Source organism: Hyphopichia burtonii (genome assembly GCF_001661395.1).
Source record: "Hyphopichia burtonii NRRL Y-1933 unplaced genomic scaffold HYPBUscaffold_3, whole genome shotgun sequence".
NCBI classification, from domain to species: Eukaryota; Fungi; Ascomycota; class Pichiomycetes; order Serinales; family Debaryomycetaceae; genus Hyphopichia; species Hyphopichia burtonii.
Genome location: NW_017963730.1, coordinates 151,630 through 175,770, shown reverse-complemented (window position 1 = coordinate 175,770; position 24,141 = coordinate 151,630). Strand labels below are relative to the sequence as shown.

The 24,141-nt window shown below is 35.2% G+C and overlaps 11 protein-coding genes across 11 annotated transcripts; 6 read left to right on the top strand and 5 right to left on the bottom strand.

Moving 5' to 3' along the window:
- Window positions 1–192: 192 nt before the first annotated feature.
- On the bottom strand, window positions 193–534 carry HYPBUDRAFT_147814 (uncharacterized protein; the record flags this gene model as incomplete). The annotated part of the gene is made up of 1 exon (XM_020220080.1): window positions 193–534. The coding sequence occupies one exon, from the start codon at window positions 532–534 to the stop codon at window positions 193–195; it is 342 nt and encodes a 113-aa protein (XP_020076550.1).
- A 504-nt stretch (window positions 535–1,038) lies between these two features.
- Window positions 1,039–2,937, top strand: HYPBUDRAFT_161064 (uncharacterized protein; the record flags this gene model as incomplete). The annotated part of the gene is made up of 2 exons (XM_020222515.1): window positions 1,039–1,067; window positions 1,191–2,937. The coding sequence occupies 2 exons, from the start codon at window positions 1,039–1,041 to the stop codon at window positions 2,620–2,622; spliced, it is 1,461 nt and encodes a 486-aa protein (XP_020076549.1). The 3' UTR covers window positions 2,623–2,937.
- AXL1 (Axl1p) lies at window positions 2,668–6,069 on the bottom strand (the record flags this gene model as incomplete). Its single annotated transcript, XM_020218566.1, has 1 exon — window positions 2,668–6,069. One exon carries the CDS (start codon window positions 6,067–6,069, stop codon window positions 2,668–2,670), a length of 3,402 nt encoding a protein of 1,133 aa, XP_020076548.1.
- Window positions 6,070–6,929: 860 nt separating this feature from the next.
- HYPBUDRAFT_156276 (uncharacterized protein) lies at window positions 6,930–7,523 on the top strand (the record flags this gene model as incomplete). The annotated part of the gene is made up of 1 exon (XM_020222190.1): window positions 6,930–7,523. One exon carries the CDS (start codon window positions 6,930–6,932, stop codon window positions 7,521–7,523), a length of 594 nt encoding a protein of 197 aa, XP_020076547.1.
- Window positions 7,524–8,689: 1,166 nt separating this feature from the next.
- AMO2 (Amo2p) lies at window positions 8,690–10,485 on the top strand. Its single transcript, XM_020221001.1, has one exon. The coding sequence runs from the start codon at window positions 8,774–8,776 to the stop codon at window positions 10,445–10,447; it is 1,674 nt and encodes a 557-aa protein (XP_020076546.1). The 5' UTR covers window positions 8,690–8,773; the 3' UTR covers window positions 10,448–10,485.
- Window positions 10,486–10,786: 301 nt separating this feature from the next.
- On the top strand, window positions 10,787–11,446 carry HYPBUDRAFT_152403 (SRP1/TIP1 family protein). The gene has a single exon (XM_020221000.1). It carries the CDS (start codon window positions 10,844–10,846, stop codon window positions 11,354–11,356), a length of 513 nt encoding a protein of 170 aa, XP_020076545.1. The 5' UTR covers window positions 10,787–10,843; the 3' UTR covers window positions 11,357–11,446.
- A 615-nt stretch (window positions 11,447–12,061) lies between these two features.
- Window positions 12,062–13,009, top strand: HYPBUDRAFT_5347 (uncharacterized protein; the record flags this gene model as incomplete). Its single annotated transcript, XM_020223498.1, has 1 exon — window positions 12,062–13,009. The coding sequence occupies one exon, from the start codon at window positions 12,062–12,064 to the stop codon at window positions 13,007–13,009; it is 948 nt and encodes a 315-aa protein (XP_020076544.1).
- Window positions 13,010–13,099: 90 nt separating this feature from the next.
- Window positions 13,100–15,226, bottom strand: HYPBUDRAFT_152402 (MFS general substrate transporter). The gene has a single exon (XM_020220999.1). It carries the CDS (start codon window positions 15,016–15,018, stop codon window positions 13,108–13,110), a length of 1,911 nt encoding a protein of 636 aa, XP_020076543.1. The 5' UTR covers window positions 15,019–15,226; the 3' UTR covers window positions 13,100–13,107.
- Window positions 15,227–16,132: 906 nt separating this feature from the next.
- CPA2 (carbamoyl-phosphate synthase (glutamine-hydrolyzing)) lies at window positions 16,133–19,705 on the bottom strand. Its single transcript, XM_020220998.1, has one exon. It carries the CDS (start codon window positions 19,686–19,688, stop codon window positions 16,221–16,223), a length of 3,468 nt encoding a protein of 1,155 aa, XP_020076542.1. The 5' UTR covers window positions 19,689–19,705; the 3' UTR covers window positions 16,133–16,220.
- Window positions 19,706–20,287: 582 nt separating this feature from the next.
- On the top strand, window positions 20,288–21,033 carry GPI19 (phosphatidylinositol N-acetylglucosaminyltransferase). The gene has a single exon (XM_020220997.1). The coding sequence runs from the start codon at window positions 20,422–20,424 to the stop codon at window positions 20,983–20,985; it is 564 nt and encodes a 187-aa protein (XP_020076541.1). The 5' UTR covers window positions 20,288–20,421; the 3' UTR covers window positions 20,986–21,033.
- A 35-nt stretch (window positions 21,034–21,068) lies between these two features.
- On the bottom strand, window positions 21,069–24,094 carry HYPBUDRAFT_136729 (uncharacterized protein). Its single transcript, XM_020219615.1, has one exon. It carries the CDS (start codon window positions 23,877–23,879, stop codon window positions 21,084–21,086), a length of 2,796 nt encoding a protein of 931 aa, XP_020076540.1. The 5' UTR covers window positions 23,880–24,094; the 3' UTR covers window positions 21,069–21,083.
- Window positions 24,095–24,141: the final 47 nt, after the last annotated feature.

Genomic DNA, 24,141 nt, shown 5'->3' with positions numbered 1-24,141 from the left:
CAACTTGCAACTTGCAGTGATTGCATGTTCTTCCCTATGTTCTTATTCGCTTGTGCTCTTATTAATAAGATAAACTAAGATATGTCTTAGGTCGGGTATTAAGTCGAGTATTAAGTCAGGTATTAAGTCAGGTATTAAGTCAGGTATTAAGTCAGGTATGAAGTCATGTATTAAAGTAAATGTATGTATTGGCTATGGTTTATCCAGGATGGGACTGGTGGTGTTGATTTTATCGGAACCTGCTTCACAGGTAGCAAATCGGTACAACATGTACCCCAATATAAGCTGGCAGAATAATATGATCGAGACTATTGATTTAAATCCAATGTTCCATTGTTTGTAAGCTGGATATACGTCTTCGGCTTCCAAGTCCTCCAAGTCTTCCTGCGACGAATGGGAGTGGACTTCACGTAGCACCTCGTACGCTGCTCTGGTGTGTTTCTTCCCTATAATTCCTGACTTGGGTATACCTGAGCTTTCCTGTTCTAATTCTTCCACCAGCTGTTCCAGTTGGTCAAGTCTTTGATAACTCATGATAGCTTCCACCTTTTTTTTTTCAACTGTTCTTGTATCCTGTTGCTCTAGATCTTTGCCACCACAGCTATAAGCGTCGATATTTCAGCTCTTCAGAACTTGGAATCCTCCTATTCGTTTAATTATTATATGGAAAATAATAATATTTATCTATTAGGTGTCATGTGATCAGTAGTTATATATATGGTTGACACACGGAAACGGCTCTCGTTACTTGCAAAAGTATGTAGACACTGATAATTGAATACCTAACATTCACACTATACTAATTACTAGATTCAACTCGTATTGTACTGGAAGATAGGTCTCTAGAGGTTAATAGCTACTCATTGCCTATTACCAGTTGGCGTGTGATTACCAAACTTTTATAAATATTGATATGTACGGGTTTTCGGTTTTTTCCTGGGGAGGTAAAAATAGAACTGGCTTTTAAATCCCTAAAGATACTCCGTTAAATCTTTACTTTTTGATAATTCATTGACAGACATACAAAAGCAGATGAAAATGGTCCGGTCTAGTCATTGGAATATCTGGTGCGCTATAACGTTGCTTGTTGGGTGCAGTGCTGCGGCTACGCATTTGAATTACCAAGACCAAGGGGTCTATTGTGATCTTGTTTCCTATGACAATAAGCGTGAAGCTTCCATTGGATTGAGGGTTGACCAACTCAAATTGAAAGATGAAAAGTTGGTAGATACGTTAAAGATCCCAGCATTGATCTTGCGTTATGCTCACGCAACCAATTTTTCCAATATGGTTTCGTTTGAACAATTTGGAAAAGAATATTCGGCTAAAAAAGATTTGATTCCAGTTAAAGAAAATAAATTTGATTTGAAATTAGCTGATTCTAGTGGTAAGGTTGATGAAAGTAAGATTTTCAATGGTTATTTGACTAAAAAAGATGGTGTTCAATTCAAAGTCAAAGAATCGGGAGTTTATTGTGTTTATATCGAACCTCCAACTGACGTTGGTATATCTGATTTAACAATTCCCATTAGAATTACCAACTCTCATGGATACCTTGAATATCTTAAGTATGTCCCTTATTCACAGAACAAGTACGGTATTCTCATTGGCTTGGCTTTGACTGGGTTTTTATTCCACTATATTGTCAAGAATAAACTAGGCGAGAATTTTCAAAATTTAAATGAAATCTCTTTGATTTCAAAAGGAGTGATTCTATTTGCTTTGATTCCCTTTGTTATTACTTTGATCATCAACACCATTGTTTCGTTTTTATCAAATAATTTCTCGCCTAGCGATTCACCTTCTCGTTTATTAAGCTTTTTCGCTTTGGGTTCGAATTATATTTCCAGTGTTTATGGCAACTTCTCAAATTACTTACTATTGATATTCTCAATGGGGTTTGGGGTTATCTATTATCATAAGGGAAGCTCAAGAAACTACAGAAAATTTCCTGCCAGATTAAATAAAATCTCTTTATACTTATTGATAATCAGCACGGTGTTGACTACAGCAATCTTCTTTGTTATTCTCCTTTCAGGGAATGGCGATTTGGATAATGCATTTATGGCTCCAGCTAGTAATAGTCTAGTATCTAATGTGTTAATGCCGCTTGCTTCGGCTTATTATTTGGTTTGGTTCGGCTTTACTTTTGTTTATTACTTTAAAACTAAAAAGATATTGTCAAAGTTCCCCCCAGTTGATCCAAATGACGGCTCTGCGCCAGAGAAAAATTCAAAAACTATTAGCTCCTTCAGACGTTCCATTCTTTTCATTTTCTTATTGCCCTTGGTTTCCATGCTCGTCTTTATTGGTTTATACGCTTATAGGCTCTACAATTTTACTTATGCAAGTAATGATTTAGGCATGTTGAATCCAGATTCTTCTTTATTACAGTATTCAGTTTTTTCTGTTAAAACAATGGAAATGGTATTATTTGATAAATTATATCTTATTGGTGGCCAATGGTTGGGATACTTAAATGTTTATTTTACTATTATCGCAGTTTACTTCTTCTGGATAAAAGATAATAACGGTTTAGTTATTGATAGTCCTCCAGCTTATGATGAAGTCTCCAGATTTGATATAAGTGATGATGAAGAAGCAGAACCTGAGCGTCTCTGATTTATCATATGTGTGATTCGCCCCGTAGTTTATTTATTAGACTGGTCAACATAGCAATTCAAGATTGGCCATTTTATTGGCAATGACTTCACAGTTTTCATGTAACTCACTCGGGGATTTTAGCTCAATATCATCGCTCTTTTCGATATGATCAGTATTATGTTTTTGTTTTATGAAAAAAGAGGCAATACTTGATTTACTAATATTAACATAAGATTTCTTAAAGTACTTGATACTCTTACTGATGTCTTTCTTTCTTAAGACTTTAAATATTTCTTTTGGTAACATTATAGGACTTCCATTGCATTTCTCAACAATATTTTCAATTTCTTCGTCTGATAATTGAATACTCTGTAGATCAAGATAAATATGTAATTGTTTCTTTAGATAAGAATTTGTAAGTTCATGGATATCGCATTTCGTTTGCATGAATAAAGAAAGAGATCTTTTCAAATCAGAAACTGGTGATACGAACTCTCTGAAAAAAATCACCATGTCATTTTGGGTTAAACCCCTAACGATATCGTAGTCAATTTCACTTTCTCTCTTATTTTTCGAAAACTCATGATTTTTATTCATTATCTTTTCCCACTGAAGCTTATGAACATCATATAATGTGCCTTGGAGCTCGTTGCTACTACTAATGCTGGGTTGGAGACCTAAGGAAGAACCATTAGATTCTACACTGGTTAAGTTGCTCTTGTGGGTTATTAGAAACTGATCCTTCAATTGACTAAATTCATCGTTGGTGAAAAAAGATATCATCTGATTCAATTCTTCTAAATAGCTTTCAATTTCGGTCTTCAAATAAGCAGGTAGATATTTTTCACTTGCTATCGTTATATGAATACCTAAGCTTCTTCTTAAAATTTTAACATCTGAAATTATTGAGTAGCCTAATTGCCTTTTTGTTCTTAATTCGTTTGATATATTTTGCGATATAAAGTAAGAGGTTAGGAAACATAATGCTTTCTTTAGTTCACAATCATTCTCACCTATTTGGACATAATAAAATATAATGTTTGAGGGATCGGTTGTTTGCATTTGATAGGTATAATCAAACCCTCTGGGTAAAAGGTAGCTCGAAGGTAGATCTAAAGTTTTGGTTGTATCACTTGAAAGTTTTTCGTGATTAGTGAACAGATTAATGATTTTCAGTATTTGAACTGTTTCATCAAAATCAGGAGGAGAAGTGATTAAGATGGTGGTATATGACAAGCCATTCAAGAATGAACCACTTATATTAATTAGATCGTCAATTTCAATTTCTTCGAATGCATCGATTCTTTCATCCAAAGTCCAAACTTTTTCTTCTAAGAAGACATACGAAGCTGCAAAAATTTTACTGATCCCATTTGCATCTAGTATGTTTTCGTATTTCTTACGTAGCTTAACTTTAGATTTCTTAAAGGTTTGATACTCTAACTCTTTGACATTTTGAAGATTTTGCAATAATTTTTGAATAAAATTTGTTAAAAATTGTACAAAATTTACAGCTAACCCACAAATAGTGACCAGAATCGAGCAAGTACTATTTACACACGGATACAACCCCCAAGAACAGCCAACTTGCTCAGCAGGGTAGAATTCTGTTTTGAAGTCTGTACCAATTAAATCACATAATATTTCGATGCCTACCGTCAATTTTGCAGTATTTTCAAAGAAAAGTTGAGTTTTGAAAGATAAAGCCATTTTGTTGGGCGAATTAGCTTTGTGATACCATAATTCATGATTTCCACTATGATCGTATAACGTCATAGGTTCCAAAGAGTCTTTTGCTTCGGGCTGGGGTATAAAACTCAAAGGGTTATTATGAATCTGAGACGAAATAGAATTTAGTGAATTGTAAATATCGTTTAGGTTAAATTGGTCCGCAAAAAAATTTGACTGCGAAAAAGATATCGGCGAAGGATGTAATTTGGTATAATAATATAAAGGATCGAACTGAGAAACCAGATACTTGAAATGGTAGTATTCATCAACCAAAGTACTTTCAGTGGGTGGGTGGTTTGAGTCAATTATAATTAGATTGAAGTTACTGAGAGACAAAGTCTCTCTTGTTGTTGAAAGAAAAATCTCTGCCAATGACGCCCACCATGATTCGCTAAGATAGTCTTCCGAAGAGACCTTATCGCCCCAAGTGACGAACCCTTTTATTAAGTTTCGGTTACCACCAACGATGTTCAAGTTTAAAAGGGTCTCACTTAGATTAGTAACTTCGTTGACGGAGGAAACAGATAAATCTTGATGAAGATAATTCAAATTATCAATAATTGAAATGTTGTGCAAGAAGGACGATATCGATGAAGCAGGAGTATCAAACAAAACATTATATAGGAAGCTGAAGATCTCAATAATGAGGTTTTCTAAATTATTTCTTCCCTTTAAAGTTAGGGAAATCTCAATTATCAAAACCGATTCATCATAGGTGAGATTTTGGGTGGATGCTATTATTGAAGTTGACCAAAATTTTTCATTAATCAAGTAATCACACAAGGAGTTTTTGGATTCTTCACCTAGTAGGTGGACCCAAGTACGTTTCAATTCCTCTATATACGGATGAGACTTTAACTTGCAAAGAGGGAAGATCATTCTTAGTTTCGAGTCATTTGCGGACTCAACGCGTAATAGCTTGTTCGTGTTAGAGGACGAGAAAGCATTGCAATCGTAACGAGGGAGAGCCACCGAGGGAAAGACGGGGAGCGTTGGTTCTCGGGGAATGCCAATGAAGTTGGCGATGGCTAGCTTGGCTAGGAAATTTAGCGATTGCGGTCCCTTTAACACCAAAGTCATATTATTTGCAATATAATGGAGTTTGAAAAAAAGAGCAACCTCTTTTTTCAAATTCAAGTTGAGTAGCTTTGGGTTTGAATGAAGAGTACTCTCATCACCAGTACCAAATTTATGGAAAGGGTGGGCTCTATTCGCTAGTATCTTGAGTGAATGGTAGAATTTTTTATCAAGAGACTTCAAGTTCAAGAAATGCTCAGAGTTTACATTCAGAATCTCGGAGCGTATGTGTTTTGCATTGAAAATCGGATCCTTGAAGAAAGACGCAAACACCTTCAATACCAACTCAAAAGGATTTTCATCTTTGATCAAGCCCGTTGAAGGAATTTCCCAATGGAAACAGGTTTTTTCATTAGTGGTGTATGCATTTACCAGACCGTTATTCTGGTAGACCAACTCTTGCAAATAATCCGGCTTGGGGAAGCTCTTGGTGCCCATGAAAACCATATGCTCCACTAGATGGGCTAGGCCGGGGATGTTGGAAGGATCATTATTCGAGCCGGCTGCAACGCATAATGCAGCAGCAGCAGAACATTTCGCTGGATCTGATATTAGTAAGGCCACCAAACCATTTCGCAACTGCACAAGCCTGTAACTGCGGTTCCTATGGGACAACGGCACCAGAAACTCTCCCGGTACACTGGTGTAATCGTTCATTCTTGTTTTCGATCCATTTTGCAAGAATCTGTTGAAAATGACTAGCTTTTATAATTTGGGGCCAGTTGCGAAAATCTTACCCAATGCGGACACCACAATGAGAGTTGAAACTGTAGCTGTTTAACCTACACGATTTACAAGATGAGCACATTGGCGTATTATGCACCGAGTCCCACCTGATTAGAGTATCATGTACTGACATACACCGACTCCGGCAGGTATACTGATAGCCAAAAGTAAATACACCCATACACCACCAAAGCACGTGACCCACACCAAAATGTACGGGTGTTTATCCTGGTAGTTTATCCGGTTATCACGAGAGAAATTCCGTGACCGCCGATTACGTCAGCCGGTCTTCCCAGAGTCGCTGGGGTCTCCATAGACATAATGCTCCTAGTGAAGACATAATGCTCCAGTGGAGATATTTCATACTTTTCACATCCCAGTTGGACTGTCAATGATGTTCAGGTGCTAATAGATAAAGACCAGTAAGTACAAAACTATTATCTTCGTAGCAATTACAAAACGTAGTGTGCAGGTGGCTATCTTACTCTGCACCGGTAAACCAGAAGAACACCTCAACCAATTATACCCAGATGGGTGCAACACTATTACTGCTATTACTGCTACGACTACGGCCACCACTACTACTACCAATATCACCAGTTGGTCAAATTAGAGTAAGCTGGTAGTTGAAAAAGAAAAGAGTAAGAGGTGATGATACCTGCATATGGAAATGCACCCCCGTCCAACAATAGAAAAGTGCGGGAAAAATAAATGCCAAATAAAACGAAGCTAACAGGTGAGGACGTTTCAAAGTACTTCTTCTTCTTCATTAATGATTTTGATATAACAAGATGTCCAACCCATATATCTATAATAACTACCAGCAAACGTACTCGCCATCTTTGCAACAGGTGCAAACAAACAGTGGTGGCGGTGGTAACAACACCAGCAGCCCAACGTTTCATAATTTGAACTATATTCATCATCAACATCATCCCCATTTAAATGGGATTAGTATTCCAGAGAATGCCAATTTGAATTCAAATTCAAACTCTGCATCTTCGACCACGTCGTCGGTAGGCTCGTCGTATTCGAACTCCACCAATGCCACCAATTATTCTTTTTCAAATCCAAGATTGAGATATTATTTATCGAAATCATTTGATATAGAAGATGACTTGGAGTTTTGTCCAGATATTCCAGATCATTATAGCCAATCCAGTCCTCCACTTAAGAAATTCAACCCTTACACTGCTAGTGTATTCAGTCCACAACAAAGTTCTGCCGAATCCCAAACAATCAATCTCAGTCCAGTTACCCAAAATACCGCTACCGTTGGCAGTAACTCTCCAAGAGCCCATACTTCAAGAATTAAAAAACCTTTGGAAATCATCAACCCTCAAACTAAAATGAGAGTTGGTTCTCCTGCTATTCATAATAAATAATGTTCCATTAGTGAACAAAATGAGATTATCTATTTGATTTAAATGGCTTTTCCCTTTTGTTATTCTCGTCCTCCCCTGCTTTATGTTTACGATTCTTTTTCCACTGTTTATTATTATTAGTTCTATGTCGGTCCGTTACTGCCTGGTTGTTGTTTTAGACTTTTTAATTATCCCCCCTTTTTTTGATTCATTTTAATTACTTTTCATTCATGGTTTCCTCAAAACTTCAATAGAGTCTCATTCTGTTTACTGATCTATAGCTGTGCTATATGTTTTGTCTAGTTTAATGATTTTTGTTTTCTGTTCCATAGTTAATATATATATACTTTATCTTTACCTCCGTACATATCCGGTAAGGCCACGTACTTGCATGAATTTAGCACCCATTTCTTAACCTACTGCTTCTACTGCTTCAGAGTTCACTCAGACTGCCAGTCTTAAGAGATAGCCTTGACCAGTTAATGTAATCATCGGCGTAATCATTGGCGAAATCACTGGCCACTATGAACCAATCCAATAAGCCAGAGGTTATCAGTCAAAGAAATAATCAGCAGCAGGTTAATCAGAACGAGGTCAATCAGTAAGAGGGTTAATCTAACACTCGTGAAAGGCATAATGAGATCAGATACAACGTTTATTCCTTATTGGTCTACCAGGTTGATGGCTAGAAATGGCAAGCTTATATTCCGTTGAAGAGTATTGGTGAAGCTGCCAAAACCTGTTGGACCTGCCTAAATAGGCAGGTGCAGCCTATTTTTATTTGTTCCTCACTCGGTCTCTGTTTGATCTGGAACAGTCCTGGTCTTTATCAACCAATAATTCCGTTTATTAGAGTGGAGGAAGTTTGACATATAAAGATGGTTGAAAATCCAGAAAATACTGGGAAAAAAATTATTAGAAAACATCCAAATACGCCTCCCCTGAAAATGTCATCTATTCATCCTTTTGATAGTGTTAGAGATTACGAAATTAGATTAGCATCTAAATTAGTTAAAGATGCTCATTCAGCTTCTGATAATGTTCATTTTACCCAAATTGATAAAGTTGATCCACCTAAACAGGATATGATCAAATATTTAGAAGCTGAAAAACATGGATTACCGTTACCACAAATTCCAAGAGTTTTATATACTTATTACTATACCAATACTCTTGAATTTAATAAAGCTTTAGTTAATGTAACTATTGGACATGTTATTACTAAAAGCAAATTACCTTTGGGTACTGTTGGTCCATTCTGTCCAGATGATATGGGTGCTTTAGAAGAACTTTGTAATAGTCATCCAAGAGTTTTAGAAGAAGTTGCAAAATTGCAATTACCAAAAGGTTATCAAATTAGAAATGATCCTTGGATTTATGGTACTGATGATCCAAATGAAAAGAGACCTTTGGTTCAATTCTTCATGTATGTTTTAGCTGGTGATGGTCACAGTGAGTCAAATCATTATTCTTTACCTTTAAAATTTTCTCCAGTTTTTGAAGCTTATACCAATAAATTTGTTAGAATTGATTATTTACCTGGTGGATTTGATGAAAAAACAACTCCAACTCAACCATGGCAAAAAGTTCCTTGTGTCGAATACCATCCTGATTTAAATAATGAAACCATTCCAAGAGATGTCAAACCTTTATTGATTTCTCAACCAGAAGGTCCTTCTTTCAAAGTCGAAGGCTCAAAAGTTACTTGGCAAGGTTGGGAGTTCAGAGTTAGTTCAAGTGCAAGAGAAGGTTTTGCTGTTTATGATGTTAATTTCAAAGGTAGACAAGTGTTCTATCGTATTTCTTTAAGTGAAATGACTGTTCCTTACGGGGATCCAAGAGCTCCTTATCATAGAAAACAAGCTTTTGATTTGGGTGATGTTGGTTTTGGTGTTACTGGTAATCACTTAAACTTGGGTTGTGATTGTTTAGGGGTTATTAAGTATATGGATGGTTACGCAGTTCATCCAAATGGTGAACCAAGTGTTATTCCAAATACTATTTGTATGCATGAACAAGATGATGGTTTATTATATAAACATCTTAATTATAGAACTAATAATGCAGTCGTTGCTCGTAAACGTGAATTTGTTGTTCAAACTATTGCTACCGTTGCTAATTATGAATATATCATTAATCTTAAATTTGTTACCGATGGTTCAATTGATATTGAAACTAGAGCTACTGGTATTTTATCAACCATGCCAATTGATGAAGATGTTACTGTTCCTTGGGGAACTATTGTTGGTCCAAATGTTATGGCTGCTTATCATCAACATATCTTATCATTTAGAATTGATCCAGCTATCGATGGCCATAAAAACTCGGTTGTTTATGATGATGTTGTTAAATTACCAAAAGATGATAAATTGAATCCATTCGGTATTGGTTTCGTTACTGAACGTAAATTTGTTGAAAAAGCCGGTCATATTGATCAAAGTCCTTTCACTAATAGACAATATAAGATTATTAATGAAAATAAGATCAATCCAATTTCTAAAAACCCCGTCGGTTATAAAATTATGATGCCTGCTAGACAAATGATTTTAGCTGACCCTGATTCTTTCAATGTTAGAAGAGCTAAATATGCTACTGAACAAGTTTGGGTCACTAAATATAGAGATCATGAATTATACGCTGCTGGGGAATTCACTAACCAATCTCAAAATGATACTGGTTTAGGTGTTTGGGCTAACGGTATCGATCCAGTCAGAAATGAAGATTTGGTTGTTTGGGCAACCATGGGTTTCACTCACATCCCAAGAGTTGAAGATTTCCCAGTTATGCCAGTTGAAACTCATAATATCCATTTGGTTCCTTTCAACTTTTTCGATAAAAATCCTGCTTTAGATATTCCTCAAGCTAATAATAACTTTAACAAATCCATTTTAGCTAAAGTCGATACTAAATCAGAACCTTCGGCTTGTTGCAAAACCAATTTATAGATTTCCCCTTTAGTTCGTTCCACTTATTACTGAAAGACTGAAGTCTTTCATGTTTTAAGTATTTTTTTTCCTTCTCTTGTGATTTTCCACTGTAATCTTTCATCAATATATAAACTTATGTTTTAATAATTACATAGCCTTGTCATATGAATTGCAAACCCCACTAATATATCTCAACTGCCCGTTTAATCTAAATGCTCAATTTGATTACCCTTTTAAGTTATTGATGAGTTTAAATTTATTTAGTGCGATTTTGTAGATACTGAACCCTGATATATCGCTCTTTCCTAAAACTGCTAACGATAAAATTGATGATTTCAAGATAATATATATATATATACTTGTAGTTTAGGCAGATTTGGTTTCTTTGGATAAAAAGTGAACATCCAGAATAAAATGCATTTATTAACCCTCCTAATAACGTTTGTCCTTGCACAAATAGTACAAGCTGCTGACAGTTCAGACGTTGCCTTTTTCACTAGATTAGTTAATGATGCTCAACACCACCAACAAGACTATGTGAAATACATGAAAACAGCTACCGAAGACGTTCCTAGTGACTTCACGTCGATAGCAAAAGAGATACAAACTTATAGGGATGACTCTTATACCACATTGATTGATGCTGATCATATAAATATGAATCAATTAGAATCCTTTGCGTCTCAGTTACCTTGGTACAGTAAAAGATTAGCCGGTGGAGGTGGTGGTTCCAACTCCAAAGGATCTTCGACTTCAAAGGGCCAGTCCAGCTCGGACTCAGGAGACAGTACCCCAACTACAGAATTCAACTGGATTCAAGTGACTACAGCAGACTACGAAACTCAATCCTCATCCACCGGAGGGGTCAACAGAGTGATAGCCCCCGCTGGACTTAGCTTTATTGTCATGTTAGTATCACTTATATAACGACTCTTTATGAAAAGAAAACCAGAATAAATAATAGAATACCGTACCTATTGGAGATTGTAGAAGAAGGAGATCCAATCATGTTCCGACACTTCTCCTTTACATGATGTAAGATTAACTACTTCGACTTTGTAAACCGTTGGCGTAATCTGTCTTTATAACTGGGGTAGGCTGAATTGTATTCGCTCAATCATTCATGCTATTGTTTATGGGCATTGATCAAACGCATTACATATACGCAACCTGGCGGTGACACCAGCATATGACAGGTGCCTGACAGGTCAGTTGCTCTGCAGAGTATTAAAGAGCTGTGAACCATAGGTGAACTCGATCAAGTGTAAATGTACATCACTAAAGGTATGAAATGGTGGTGCCCAAGTTTCCTCTTCGTCATTCCATCAAAACCCCATACGGGGGCTCCAGCATTGTACAGTTCGCTACTTATCTTGACAGCCCAACAATATGTAGTACCTTCTGATGCTTTTGTTGAATATTTAACGTATCGTAAATTAATTGGTTACAAGCCATATACAATAATATTGTGTATTTAATCGCTAAGCTTATACATAAGCTACTTCAAATACATCAAAACATGAATGATTGCTAAACCTATCTCTTTGAAAACAAGTGTAAATATATATATATATATATTTCTAGCTTTCCAATCGAGAATTAAGGTAGTATTTGTTGATTAAGCTTATTACGATGATCAAAGTCGATCCAAATTTAGATTATAAGAACGATCACCAATTGGTGAGCTATAATGATTTTGTTGGCTCAAGTAGTTCAGAATTGAAGGAATTTCCAACTCTTTTGAAATCCATTGATTCAAATAGCCTGAAATTAGTTGTAAATGATGATTCAGTTTTCATGGATGATCTAGGTCTAAGTCCAGATTCTTACTGCTGTTTTTCTCTTCTCAATAATAATGAATATACATATGTTCAAGACTATTCTACGAATAAACTATGGAAAAATAAAAATATATCTAATAACCCAGACTTCATCGACCTACCCGAAATGGGAATAGCTTTCCCACTCAACGTAAACGAAAAAGACTCATTGAACTGCAAAAGGGCCAAAATACAAAATATGCTGTTGGGTAACCAACCTTATTTGAGAAACCTGTATTGTTCTGCTTCATCGTACAAGAAACAGGAAACTTTCCAGCAGTCGATCCTCAAGCTTGATTTGAGGTTGGGTTCGATAAGAAAGAAGGATTCTTACACTTCATTGGTATCTAAATTCCCTAATGGACCAACTAAATTACTGAAAGGTTTGCATTGCAATCATTGTCAAGAACTTTTTCATGAAACCATCGATTTTGCAAACCACTTGGATTACTATGGCTTATACACCTGTCACTTTTGTCCAGACCCCAATTGTTTGTTTTCGAGACTAGGGTTCCTTAAAAAAATTGATTTAAAAATCCATATCTCGAATTATCATTTATCGCTATATAATAGCTGCAAAAATTCACTCGAGAAAATAACATTCAAAAACAATAACTTTCACCCAAAAATTTTCGACGAGTTAATCAATAAGTTATACGTTTGTAATCATTCACAATGTGGGAGAATCTTTTATAGGAGAGATTCTTTAACGAGGCACATAAGAGCGCTTCATAAAGAACAAAATCACCTTCTCGGGTAATTGCCAGTATTACGACTGCTCTACGGAATGAATTTCAAATTATTTATCAATTATAATTATAAAGATTATTAAGGGGAAAGTACACATGTAGAAGAGAATTAATTACGTTTTAATTTTTTTTGGAAGAATCTAATGATTGCATCTTCATCGTAGTCATTGAGAACAATTGTCGACTCTTTCCCTTCTTGAGCCTTAACACCTTCATCATGATCATGGCTTTGGTCTAAAGATTGAACGGATTCTAATTTATGGTCTCTTAAAAAGAAGGCAAAGCAAAGCAATGGAACGCATAAAACTAAGCCAATAAGACATAAGATTTTTTGGGTTTTAGCATAAGCTAAAACAACAGGAATTCTTTCTTTAGTACCCCAAGTGTACTTAACAATATACTCATAAGGTTTACTGTAAGCTTCAAGAGCTAAGCTGGTATCTACACCAGCTTTAGTCATTTCCTCTATTATGTAACCATACATTTTTTGAGTCCAAACAGCACCAGAAACACTAGCACCAAAAGCACTACCAATATTATAGGCAGCTAAATATAACGAGATGATAACAGCAGTAAACTCGTGATTGGTATTAGCAGAAATAGAAACTTGGGTGGTATAAGTGAAAAGAGCAGCACCGAATCCCAGTAAACATTCACTGAAAATCAAGATATTTTTAAAATATTCATGACGAATACCATCATTAGATCCTCTAGTATAGTATAAAAGACCGGAAGAGATGAACCAGACACAAACACCAGCAATAATGAAGCCCTTAGTTCTTCTGAATAAAGCAATGGCAATACCAATGATTGGACCAGCAATGACAGATACAAAAGAATATAAGGAAGTGATTCTAGTGGAAGCTTTAGGAGAAGTATTTAAACCAACCATTAACACGGCATACATATAATCATTTGGCATGTACCAAATGAAATTAATCATTACAGCAATACATAAAGCTGCCCAAACCCCACGATCCTTGATTAATTTATAAGGAACTATTGGATAGTTAGTTCCTTTAGCTTCCCATAAGACAAAGAAAGGAATAAGAACAAAACCAATAACTAAAGGAGCAATAGTAGAGGCTTTTTTCCAAGTAGCTTGAGCCCCACCGGCTAAAGTGAAAGGAACCAAGATAAAACCAAAGATGCAAATAACAAAAAGAAGACCGATAGCATCAATTTCTTTCAAAACGTCAAAGATAATATTGTTTTTCCAAGAGATCCATTTTGATTTTGAAGATTCTTTTTCTTCTCTATGAACCAATTCCCATTCTGGAGTTTTTCTAGCTTTCAACAACATATGAATATAGCAACAAACCAAAGGAATACAACTTAATGGGAAAATAAAGGCAAAGATACCAATACCATAACTCCATCCATGAGAATTGTATAAACCAACTTGAACATCACCAGATACCCAAGTATTAATAATAAATGGAGTTGCAGGAATGAACGAAAGAGCCATTCTCCAATTCAAATTAGAAGTATCAGCAATAGTAACTTGCAATAAAAGCATAATACCAGTATAACCAATTTGATATATACAAGCACCAGCAGCAAATTTTTGAACATCATAAGCTTGAGATTCAACAATAGTACCAACAACATAAAAAAGAATAGACACAAGAATCAATTCTAATCTACCAATTCTATCAGCCAATCTAGCATAACATGGCTGGGCAGCAGCAGCTACAACAGCTCTAACAAGAGTGACAGTGGAAAGCAAAGAATGTTGCGCATAGGAAGAAGTAGCATAGGATTGGAAGGTATATCTAATGGTACCATCAAGAGAGTAAACGTATGCACAAATGAAAACGCTGACATAAAGTATGAATTTCAAGAGAAAACTGTCATATTGATCAGCTAAAATTTCAACTTTTCTGATACCAAAAGACTTAGCAGTTGAATGAACAACAGTTGCATTTGGGTTCACTTTCAACTCTTCACTGAAAGTTTCAGCTTCGTGATTCCCCTTTTCCTGATATTGGCTTGAATTAGAGTCACTTACTTGAGACATGATTTATCGATACTGAATAAATTCAATTGATATTTGAGAAGACTTTTCCTTCTTATTTATACTACAATCCTCCCTGAACTGCGTCTTCCTTTGGCATTACTTTTCTTGACATCATTTCAAAAGAAATTCCTTGTCCACTTACCGGTTTGTTCTAAAAGTTGGCAATTACGAACCAATCTCTTTGTTGATCAAATTGATAAAAATCCGCTAGCAAAACAAAAAAAAAAAAAAGGCAAAAAAAAAGAAAAAACATGTTTTTCTGCATAATTGAAATGCCTTACTTCTTTTTAAGCCAATTCACCTTAACTGATGGATAAAACTTTAGTCCAAGCCTTACTAGGTGTCCCAGATTTCGCCTTTGACGGTTACTTGTTACATGAACAATTCACAAAATAAGTAGTTGTTACGAAAATAGTTACCAAAAAAAGAAAATTTCCTAACCATTAGCAGTACTAAGTTGATGCCATGCATTTTATCTCTTCACTTGAAGCATTAGAGAGCTCAGAATATCCAATGACAGTCAAAGAAATGTAGCCTCCTTCACTGCAACTGTAATTCTAACATTCGACTTTCCTTTGCCCTTTTCTTGTTCTTCCCTTTGCAAAGTCATCTGGTGAAGTTTTTTTTTTTTTTTTTAATTTTTCAATTTACTGATGAATCAGATAACCGTTTTTCGGAGTTTGTTCACCTTTAATTTAACTGGAAACTCTCGCTTGTTTTACTCCCAAATAGCCCTTAGCCAGGGCTTTGTGGTGGGTCTTTCCGGATCTTCGTAAGTCGATATACTTCTGGCCTTTTTTGTAGGTTAGCACAAACGATGGTAAAAAATATTTTCAAACGGTGTTCGGCATCTTTTCACAGGAAACCCAGTACAAAAACAAATCTAAAGTTTGGTTCTGAAGTTGTTAACGTTGCCTTACAAAGTCATTCAAGCTATTTGACATATTGCGTTGACATATGAATTCATTGTATTTGAATCCATTGTATTTGAATTAGATTAATTTATTGTATTCAGATTGTTTCGTGGGGAAGAAAAGTAATTCCATCCCTTGAAAAACAATAGCTAAACTAGCCAATCATAGGGCTACTCTATTATTACGGTGGAAAGGCTTAATTATCGTAGAAAATTCTATATTGATATTCTTTTTTCTTTTTAGATCTAATTATAAACGTACATCATCATAAATAAAGAGGAAATGTTTTTAAACTGGTTTACCTCCAATGAACTCACTCCATCTTTGAACTTCGGCTGGAACGCTTACTTCGGCTGGAAGAGTATCAAAAGATGGTTTATTGGCAACTTTGTCTTTCAAACATTGAGCGAATAATAATGAAGTATTTGGTTCATTAAATAATGGGATAGCAAAATCAATTGCATTTCTTCTCATTACATAATCTTCATCTAATAAGTCTTCAGCTCTTGCTTTAGCTAAATTGAAAACCCCACCAACCTTCTTAGCTTGGAAAATTTCTCTTAATGCTCTTTTATCGGTTTTTGGGAATTCAATAACTTCAACATCTTCGCTAATGTAGTCATTTAAATATTTAGCAACTGGTTCACTTGCAGTATAGAATTTATAACCTAATCCTGAAATTGTTTTGGCAACATTACCTAATTTATCATTGGTCAAGTCACCTCCGAATAATATACCTGAACCTGGATGTGGAACATGGAAGTTCATGGTTGATTGAATTGAAGTCCAGTATGCTTCAACTAAATCATTACCAAAACATGCAATTTCACCAGTTGATGACATTTCAACACCTAAGAATGGATCAGCTCCTGCCAATCTAGTAAATGAAAATTGGGGTACTTTGGTTGCAACATGATTATATTTCTTGTCCATTAAGTTAACCGCAGCTGGTACATTTTCTTTAATCAATGATTTAACTGCAACTTCAATGAAATTTGTACCCAATACTTTCGAGACAAATGGGAATGAACGAGAAGCTCTAATATTACATTCAATGACTTTTAATTGACACTCTTCATCATTTAATTTCCCATCTTGATCATTCTTAATAATTTGCATATTAAATGGACCGGTAATGTTCCATGCAGAAGCAACTTTATCAGCAATAACTTTCAATCTATTCATAATAATTGGTGATAAGTTTTGAGGTGGTAAAACTAAAGTAGCATCACCAGAATGAACACCAGCATTTTCAACATGTTCAGATACAGCATGAACCAAAACTTCACCTTCATTAGCAACACCATCGATATCAATTTCTTGAGCACCTTGGATAAATTTAGAAATAACAACTGGGTGATCTTGAGAAACTTTAGAGGCATTAGATAATTTGGCATCTAACTCAGATTGATTATTAATAACTGACATGGCAGCACCACTTAAAACATATGATGGACGAACTAAAACTGGATATCCAACTTTATTAGCAAAACTTTCAGCTTCTTCAATCGAAGTTAATTCTTTCCATTCAGGTTGATCAACTCCAATAGAATCTAAGATTTGAGAGAATTTATGACGATCTTCAGCTTTATCAATATCTTCAGGATTAGTACCTAAAACATTACAACCTTCATTTTGTAAGCTTAATGCAATATTTTGAGGTAATTGACCACCAACACTAACAACAACACCTTGAGCCTTTTCTAATTCATAGATGTCCAAAACTCTTTCTAATGATAATTCTTCAAAATATAATCTATCGACTTCATCAAAATCAGTGGAAACAGTTTCTGGATTATAATTAATCATAATAGTTTTATGACCTGATTCACGTAAAGCACGAGCAGCAGAAACACCACACCAATCAAATTCAACTGATGAACCAATTCTGTAAACACCTGAACCCAAAACCATAGTACCATTTTCGTTGAATTCTAAATCAGAACTAGTAGCATTATAAGTGGTATATAAGTAATTAGTATTGGCCGGGAATTCAGCAGCTAAGGTATCAATTTTTTTAACAAATGGAGTAATACCTAACGATTTTCTTACTGATCTAACTTCTAATTCAGTTGATTGAACACTAAGAGCAATTTGTTTATCAGAGAAACCTAATTTTTTAGCACGCATCATTAAATCACTGTTGATTTTTGATAAGTCACCAACGCTTTCTAATTCTTTATACATATTGACTATGTTCATGATTTTATAAAGGAACCATTTATCGATCTTAGTTAAATCGTGAACTTGATCAACGGTGTAATTTTCATGTAATAAAGCTTGGCCAACAGCTAACCATCTTCTATCAGTTGGATTAGCTAAAGATTCATCCAAATTATCAAATTTGTCACCTTGTAAACCAATATAAGATGGATCAATTTGTCTGATAGCTTTTTGGAAAGATTCTTCAAAATTACGACCAATAGCCATAACTTCACCGACGGATTTCATTGCTGAACCAATATCTCTTTTAACGTGTTGGAACTTAGATAAATCCCATCTTGGAATCTTAGTAACCATATAATCTAAGGAAGGTTCGAAGTTAGCAGAGGTAGTTTTAGTAACAGGATTTGGTAATTCAGGTAAAGTATGGCCCAAAGCAATTTTAGCAGCGGTATAAGCTAATGGATAACCGGTTGCTTTAGAGGCCAAAGCAGAAGAACGGGATAAACGAGCATTGACTTCAATGACTCTGTAATCTAAACCATCAGGTTGTAAAGCATATTGGACGTTACATTCACCAACTACACCCAAATGTCTAATAATTTTGATAGCAGCGCTTCTTAACATATGATATTCTTCATCAGATAAAGTTTGAGAAGGAGCAACAACAATAGAATCCCCAGTGTGGATACCTAAAGGATCAAAGTTTTCCATATTACAAACAGTGATACAATTACCAACACGGTCACGAACAACTTCATATTCAACTTCTTTCCAACCTTTCAAAGATTTTTCAACCAAGATTTGTGGAGCTAAAGATAATGATTGAGCAGCCAAATTTCTCAATTCATTTTCATTGGCAGCAAAACCAGAACCCAAACCACCCAAAGAGTAAGCGGATCTAACAATAATAGGGTAACCAACATTTTCAGCAGCTTTCAAAGCGTCATCGACAGTTTCAACAGCAATAGATTCAGCAATTGGAATATCAATTTCTTTCAACGCTTGAGCGAACAAATCACGATCTTCCGAAGTTTCTAAAGTTTTAATTGGAGTACCCAAGACTTTAACTCCGTATCTTTCGAAAACACCCATTTTTTCCAATTTGACACCAACATTTAAACCAGTTTGACCACCAAAAGTTAATAAAATACCATCTGGTCTTTCTCTTTCTATAATATAAGTAATGTATTCAGCAGTAACCGGTAAGTAATAAATTTCATCAGCTAAAGCATGAGAAGTTTGATTAGTAGCAATATTTGGATTGATCAAAATTGACTGTTTGTTTGCTTCCTTTAAAGCCTTAATAGCTTGAGAGCCAGAGTAATCAAATTCACCAGCTTGACCAATTGACAACCCACCAGATCCAATAACCAAAACTTTTGAAACATCAACCAAATTCTTAGCATTTTCGTCAGTGAATTGTTTCAACAACTCCCCACCAGCATACACCGGCTGCTCATTCTTCAATGGTATATTGAAGCTTGAAAATCTTTTATAATTGTTTATGAATCCAGATCTTTTATATTTCAACCCGGTCGAAAACCCAGTCTTAAGCCCACGGCCAACGACTGTCTTCAAATTGCAAATCATCTTCACAAAAACCAGCTTCTTCTCGAGACAGACTATCTAACAAGATCAATTTATTGAATCTAAGAAAAGAAAAAAGAAGAAAAGAACAACTGAAAAATTTTTTTTTTCACCAATATATATAAGGTCAAGTTGAAAATTTTCAAATTGGGTAATTGCAATGACTCAGTAGCGCGGTCCGTTATCAGAAAAAAGTTACCCGCAAATTGCTCCAAAATGTTTCTCATCTCGAGTTTTTTGTGATTTTTTTCAACTTCGGTCACTGGGTTTGCATCTTAATATTGGAATTCAACCAATAATATCCAGAGTAAGCCTTGTGAGCTGGTGACTCAAGCCATAGTGTCACTGAGGATCTCCTCTAGTTCTTTGTCTTGGGGAGGAGGGAAAGCTGACAGTTATTCTAGGAATTTTGTCCCATTTTGCGCAGAAACAATGTGGTATTGAATGAGGGCCTACTTGGTAACTACGAATTACCTTCGGCTGCCACGGGCCTGTGATTCAAGTCGATTTGGATTGAAGTAGCCTTGGCTTGATTCGGGAATACATCAAAGTGCTTTTGGCTGTAGTTTGATTGTTTGCAGCACTTTGGCATCTGTCTTTTTTTTTTTTTTTTTTTTTTTTTTCAATTTTTCTAGTAATTGCGTGTCAAAATGTATCGACAAGACGTCAAATAGAACAAGTCAAGAGATTGATCAAGGGATCGGGCAATTGATCATATTGAAAGGTAACACTTCTTATGAAGCACGCTCCGTTGTTTTACGAGAATGCCATGCAATCTTTGCGACTGAATCTTAACCCCAAGTTGGGCAATTCTAAGTCTTCTACTAACTTAGTAGAAGATTCATTGGCCAGAGAATCGGATGTTACAGTTTCCACCAATATTACCCTGTACGCTGAATACAAGGGTTTCTTCATCTATGTGTTGAGTGCACTTGCTCTAGGTTGTTGGATCGGATGGACCTTGATACCAGAAAAGGTCCTTACGGATTACTTATCGGTGCATTACTACCCCGATAAATATTGGTCATTTGCAATACCTTCGTTTTCTTTGATTTTAATGGTATATATCTATCTTGCTCTTGCATTATACAACACAGAGGTCAAGACCTTGGAAAACGATGATATAAGAAACTTTGTTGATGAGTTCACTACCTTACCAAGCACCTTTGAAGATGACAAAGCAGCTCAGGTAAATGAATCGATTGATTATTTGTATAAGGCTCCTAGTGGGGTTTGGGATCTACCAGTAACGTTGGTGAATGATGTGCTATACAATGATTCACATTTAGATGAAGAATAACGATACAAAGACCTAACTGACTAACTACGTATTTTTGTTTTAACGAATTATGATTAATGAATACTATTTAAAGTTTCTCTATTAAAACTGTAGGGGGTTTAAACTCCATATACATTGAGGAGACTTTGTCTTGATTCTTGATCAATATGACACAAGACTTGAGATTCCCAAACATCCTTACCGAGTAGATTCTGATAACTTGAAAGAACTTGAACAAACATTTGTCTTAACTCTTCTGGTGGGTCAATATAAGAAGCGATGCAAATTACGAAAACCGATAAATTCTTCTTTCCTTGTTGATTAGATAACCCACCAAATCCTTGATCTGGATTTGCACTAATTATATTTAACATACCTTGGAAAGAAGTTTCCTTTTCGTTATTATTTATCATATAAAGCATATGTGAACACCATTGGTGAATGAATTCTGAAACTCTTGGTGCAAGGACTTCAGAACCCCCATTAATCCCCATTCTACCTAAGCAAATGGCTGCATTCTCAGAAACTGTTTGTTGAGTATCGGTACTATTTAAAACTGGTATTAATAAATCAACCAAATTGTTCAAAAATGGTTTATAATCTTCATATGGCAATCTAATAATCATTTCTCCCAAAGCCCAAATTGCATTATTATAAACTGCAAATGAATTGTAAGTTCTATTATTGATCTCATTACCAATACTTATTATTATTGGCCTTAAATTAGGTTTAACCGTTGAATCAACGACAAATATAGCTAAATCACCTAATAATGCATATGCAGATTGACGAACATCTTCAGTTGGATCTTCAAAACATTGCATAACTAATTCCATTAAATCAATGTTATTTTGTTGAATTAATTCACCAGAATGATGAGTGAAACCTTGAATTAATCCATCGATTAAATCCAATGATGTGATGATGAAATCTTTTTCAGGGGCTTCTATATATGGATCGGTTTGACATTGTTGATCTAATTGTATAGAATTAAATAAAATCTTGATCGATCTTTCATAAACTGGAACAGCAAATGGCAAGAAAAGCTCACCTAAAGTGGCAGCAATAGCAGCCAAACATTCCATTAATGGCCATAATTCAATATTTGAATCATCCAATTCTTGCCATTTTTGTAATATTGGAGGCATTAAATAATTAACAAATGATGGATTTGCAGCAAATCTATCATGATCTACTTTCTCCACAAAAGTTTGAACACAATCATATAAAATAGTCATGTTTTTACGTTGATAGGTTTGGAAACAGTGTTGGAAATGTTGTAATAAAGGTTCCAAATAAAATTCAATCAATGAAATATCAGATTCTTCAATGTAAGTTGATAAAGCAGACGAAGCAGCTTCTTGAACAACTTTTTTCTTATCCAGAGCACAGCTAACAATTGACTGGAAAGTAGGTTGAAAGTAATTAGAATAGTGGCCACCCTCATGAGCTTCTTCAGCAACCCAACTAGCAAATCTTGATAAAGTCCAACAAGTAATCTGTCTAACTCTAGTTTCTTGATCTTGTAATCTATCGACTAAGAATGGAACTAGTGTTGGTAACTTATCACTAGCCAAATCAATACAACTCTTACTAATTGCACCAAATGCAAGAATGGCAGCTTCACGAACTGGCCATTCAGGAGAAACTATTCTTTCTTGTAATATAGGTAAAGTAACTTGCAAAACTTCAGATGGGAAATCAAGTGAAAATATATCTAAAGCAGCAGCAGAACATTTTCTTAAACTCCATTGATCTAATTCACTATCATCGTCATCGTCATCTTCGTCTTCATAATCAGAGTCGGAATCATCATCAAAACTCTTGGTTTTTTTAGACCCACCCCCATTACCAGCAGTATGTGCATCTTTTGATTTAGCAGCCTGAGGTTTTATATCTTCATCTTTGTCAGCAACGTTGGCATCATCATTTTCATCAATCATTTGAATGTAAAAAATTTCCTCCTCTGAATAAACCATTTTAGCTAATAAAATTGGCAAAATGGAGTTCAATTTTGGTTTCAAAATATTTTTATCGCTTTCAACTTCAATAGTTGTTGACAATGCCAAAATGAATTCACAGGCTTCTAAAGCAACTTCCTCTTCTGAACCTTGCATGGCATGTAAGCAAAAATTGATAACTCCATCAATATGAGGTAATAATTTATCAGGTCTAGTTTCTAAAATTGCCAAAAATGCAGTACAAACATTTTTTCTTACTTCACTAGTATTATCACTAGCTAATTGAAATAGTCTTTGCAAAAAATCATCGATATGAACCAAAAATGATTGGGATTTTGATCTGATAAACTGATTAATACAATGGACAGCCAAAGCTCTTACTTTCCCACTTGATTGATCTTCAGCTAACTTTAAGAAATTGACCATCATGAAGTTGAGAGGTCTTTCACCATTATATTCTTGATCTAAAGATGACGTACTATCTTCACAAATTTTTGATAATGCACCCATTGCAGCTTCGTGCACGGTAGTATTAACCTCTTGAGATTGAGTTAATTGAATTAGTTGGGGTAAAACTTGTGGCCATTTGGAAAGTCCATAAATCGAAAATAAAGAAGTTATAACATTACCGGTGATGTTTCTGACCATGATTTCATTATCAAGTAAACCTTTCAATATACTATCCATTAAATAACTTCTATCTTTATCAGTAGTTGCATATTGGCTTCTTAAAATGCTATTCTTCAAATTAATACCTGCAGCAGCTCTGACATCCGATTTAGCAGAATGATCAGATACAAGAAGCTCACAAAGGTAATTTTCAATCTCTGGTTGTAATCTTGCTTCGGCCAATGCATCGTTAGCTTCCGATCTTTCTTTATTGTTTGATGACAAAGTGGCACTAAAGATGTGTTTCAATTGCTCAAGAGCATGAGGATCCGCAGACCAAGACATATTCCGCCAATTTTGTTAAATGATAATGAATGAATAAGTATTAAAATATCAATAAGGATAATGATTCTGTTTTGAGCTAAAGTTTTAACCAAGTCAAAAACGAACAAACGACCCTAACTTTCTGAATTCCTATAGCTTATCACAATCAATGATGCTTTAATCCTCCACCTAATCGCTTTTTGGAAGATTTGAGGCTTGTTAAGGTATAAAACAATTGGCTAAGTAGAACGAAAAGGATTCGAGTAATTTTTTTTTTTTTTTT

Excerpts from the sequence above, each read along its gene's own strand:
- AMO2 (XM_020221001.1), top strand. The coding sequence starts at position 8,774 with ATGGGTGCTTTAGAAGAACTTTGTAATAGTCATCCAAGAGTTTTAGAA.
- HYPBUDRAFT_152403 (XM_020221000.1), top strand. The coding sequence starts at position 10,844 with ATGCATTTATTAACCCTCCTAATAACGTTTGTCCTTGCACAAATAGTA.
- HYPBUDRAFT_152402 (XM_020220999.1), bottom strand. The coding sequence starts at position 15,018 with ATGTCTCAAGTAAGTGACTCTAATTCAAGCCAATATCAGGAAAAGGGG.
- CPA2 (XM_020220998.1), bottom strand. The coding sequence starts at position 19,688 with ATGATTTGCAATTTGAAGACAGTCGTTGGCCGTGGGCTTAAGACTGGG.
- GPI19 (XM_020220997.1), top strand. The coding sequence starts at position 20,422 with ATGAAGCACGCTCCGTTGTTTTACGAGAATGCCATGCAATCTTTGCGA.
- HYPBUDRAFT_136729 (XM_020219615.1), bottom strand. The coding sequence starts at position 23,879 with ATGTCTTGGTCTGCGGATCCTCATGCTCTTGAGCAATTGAAACACATC.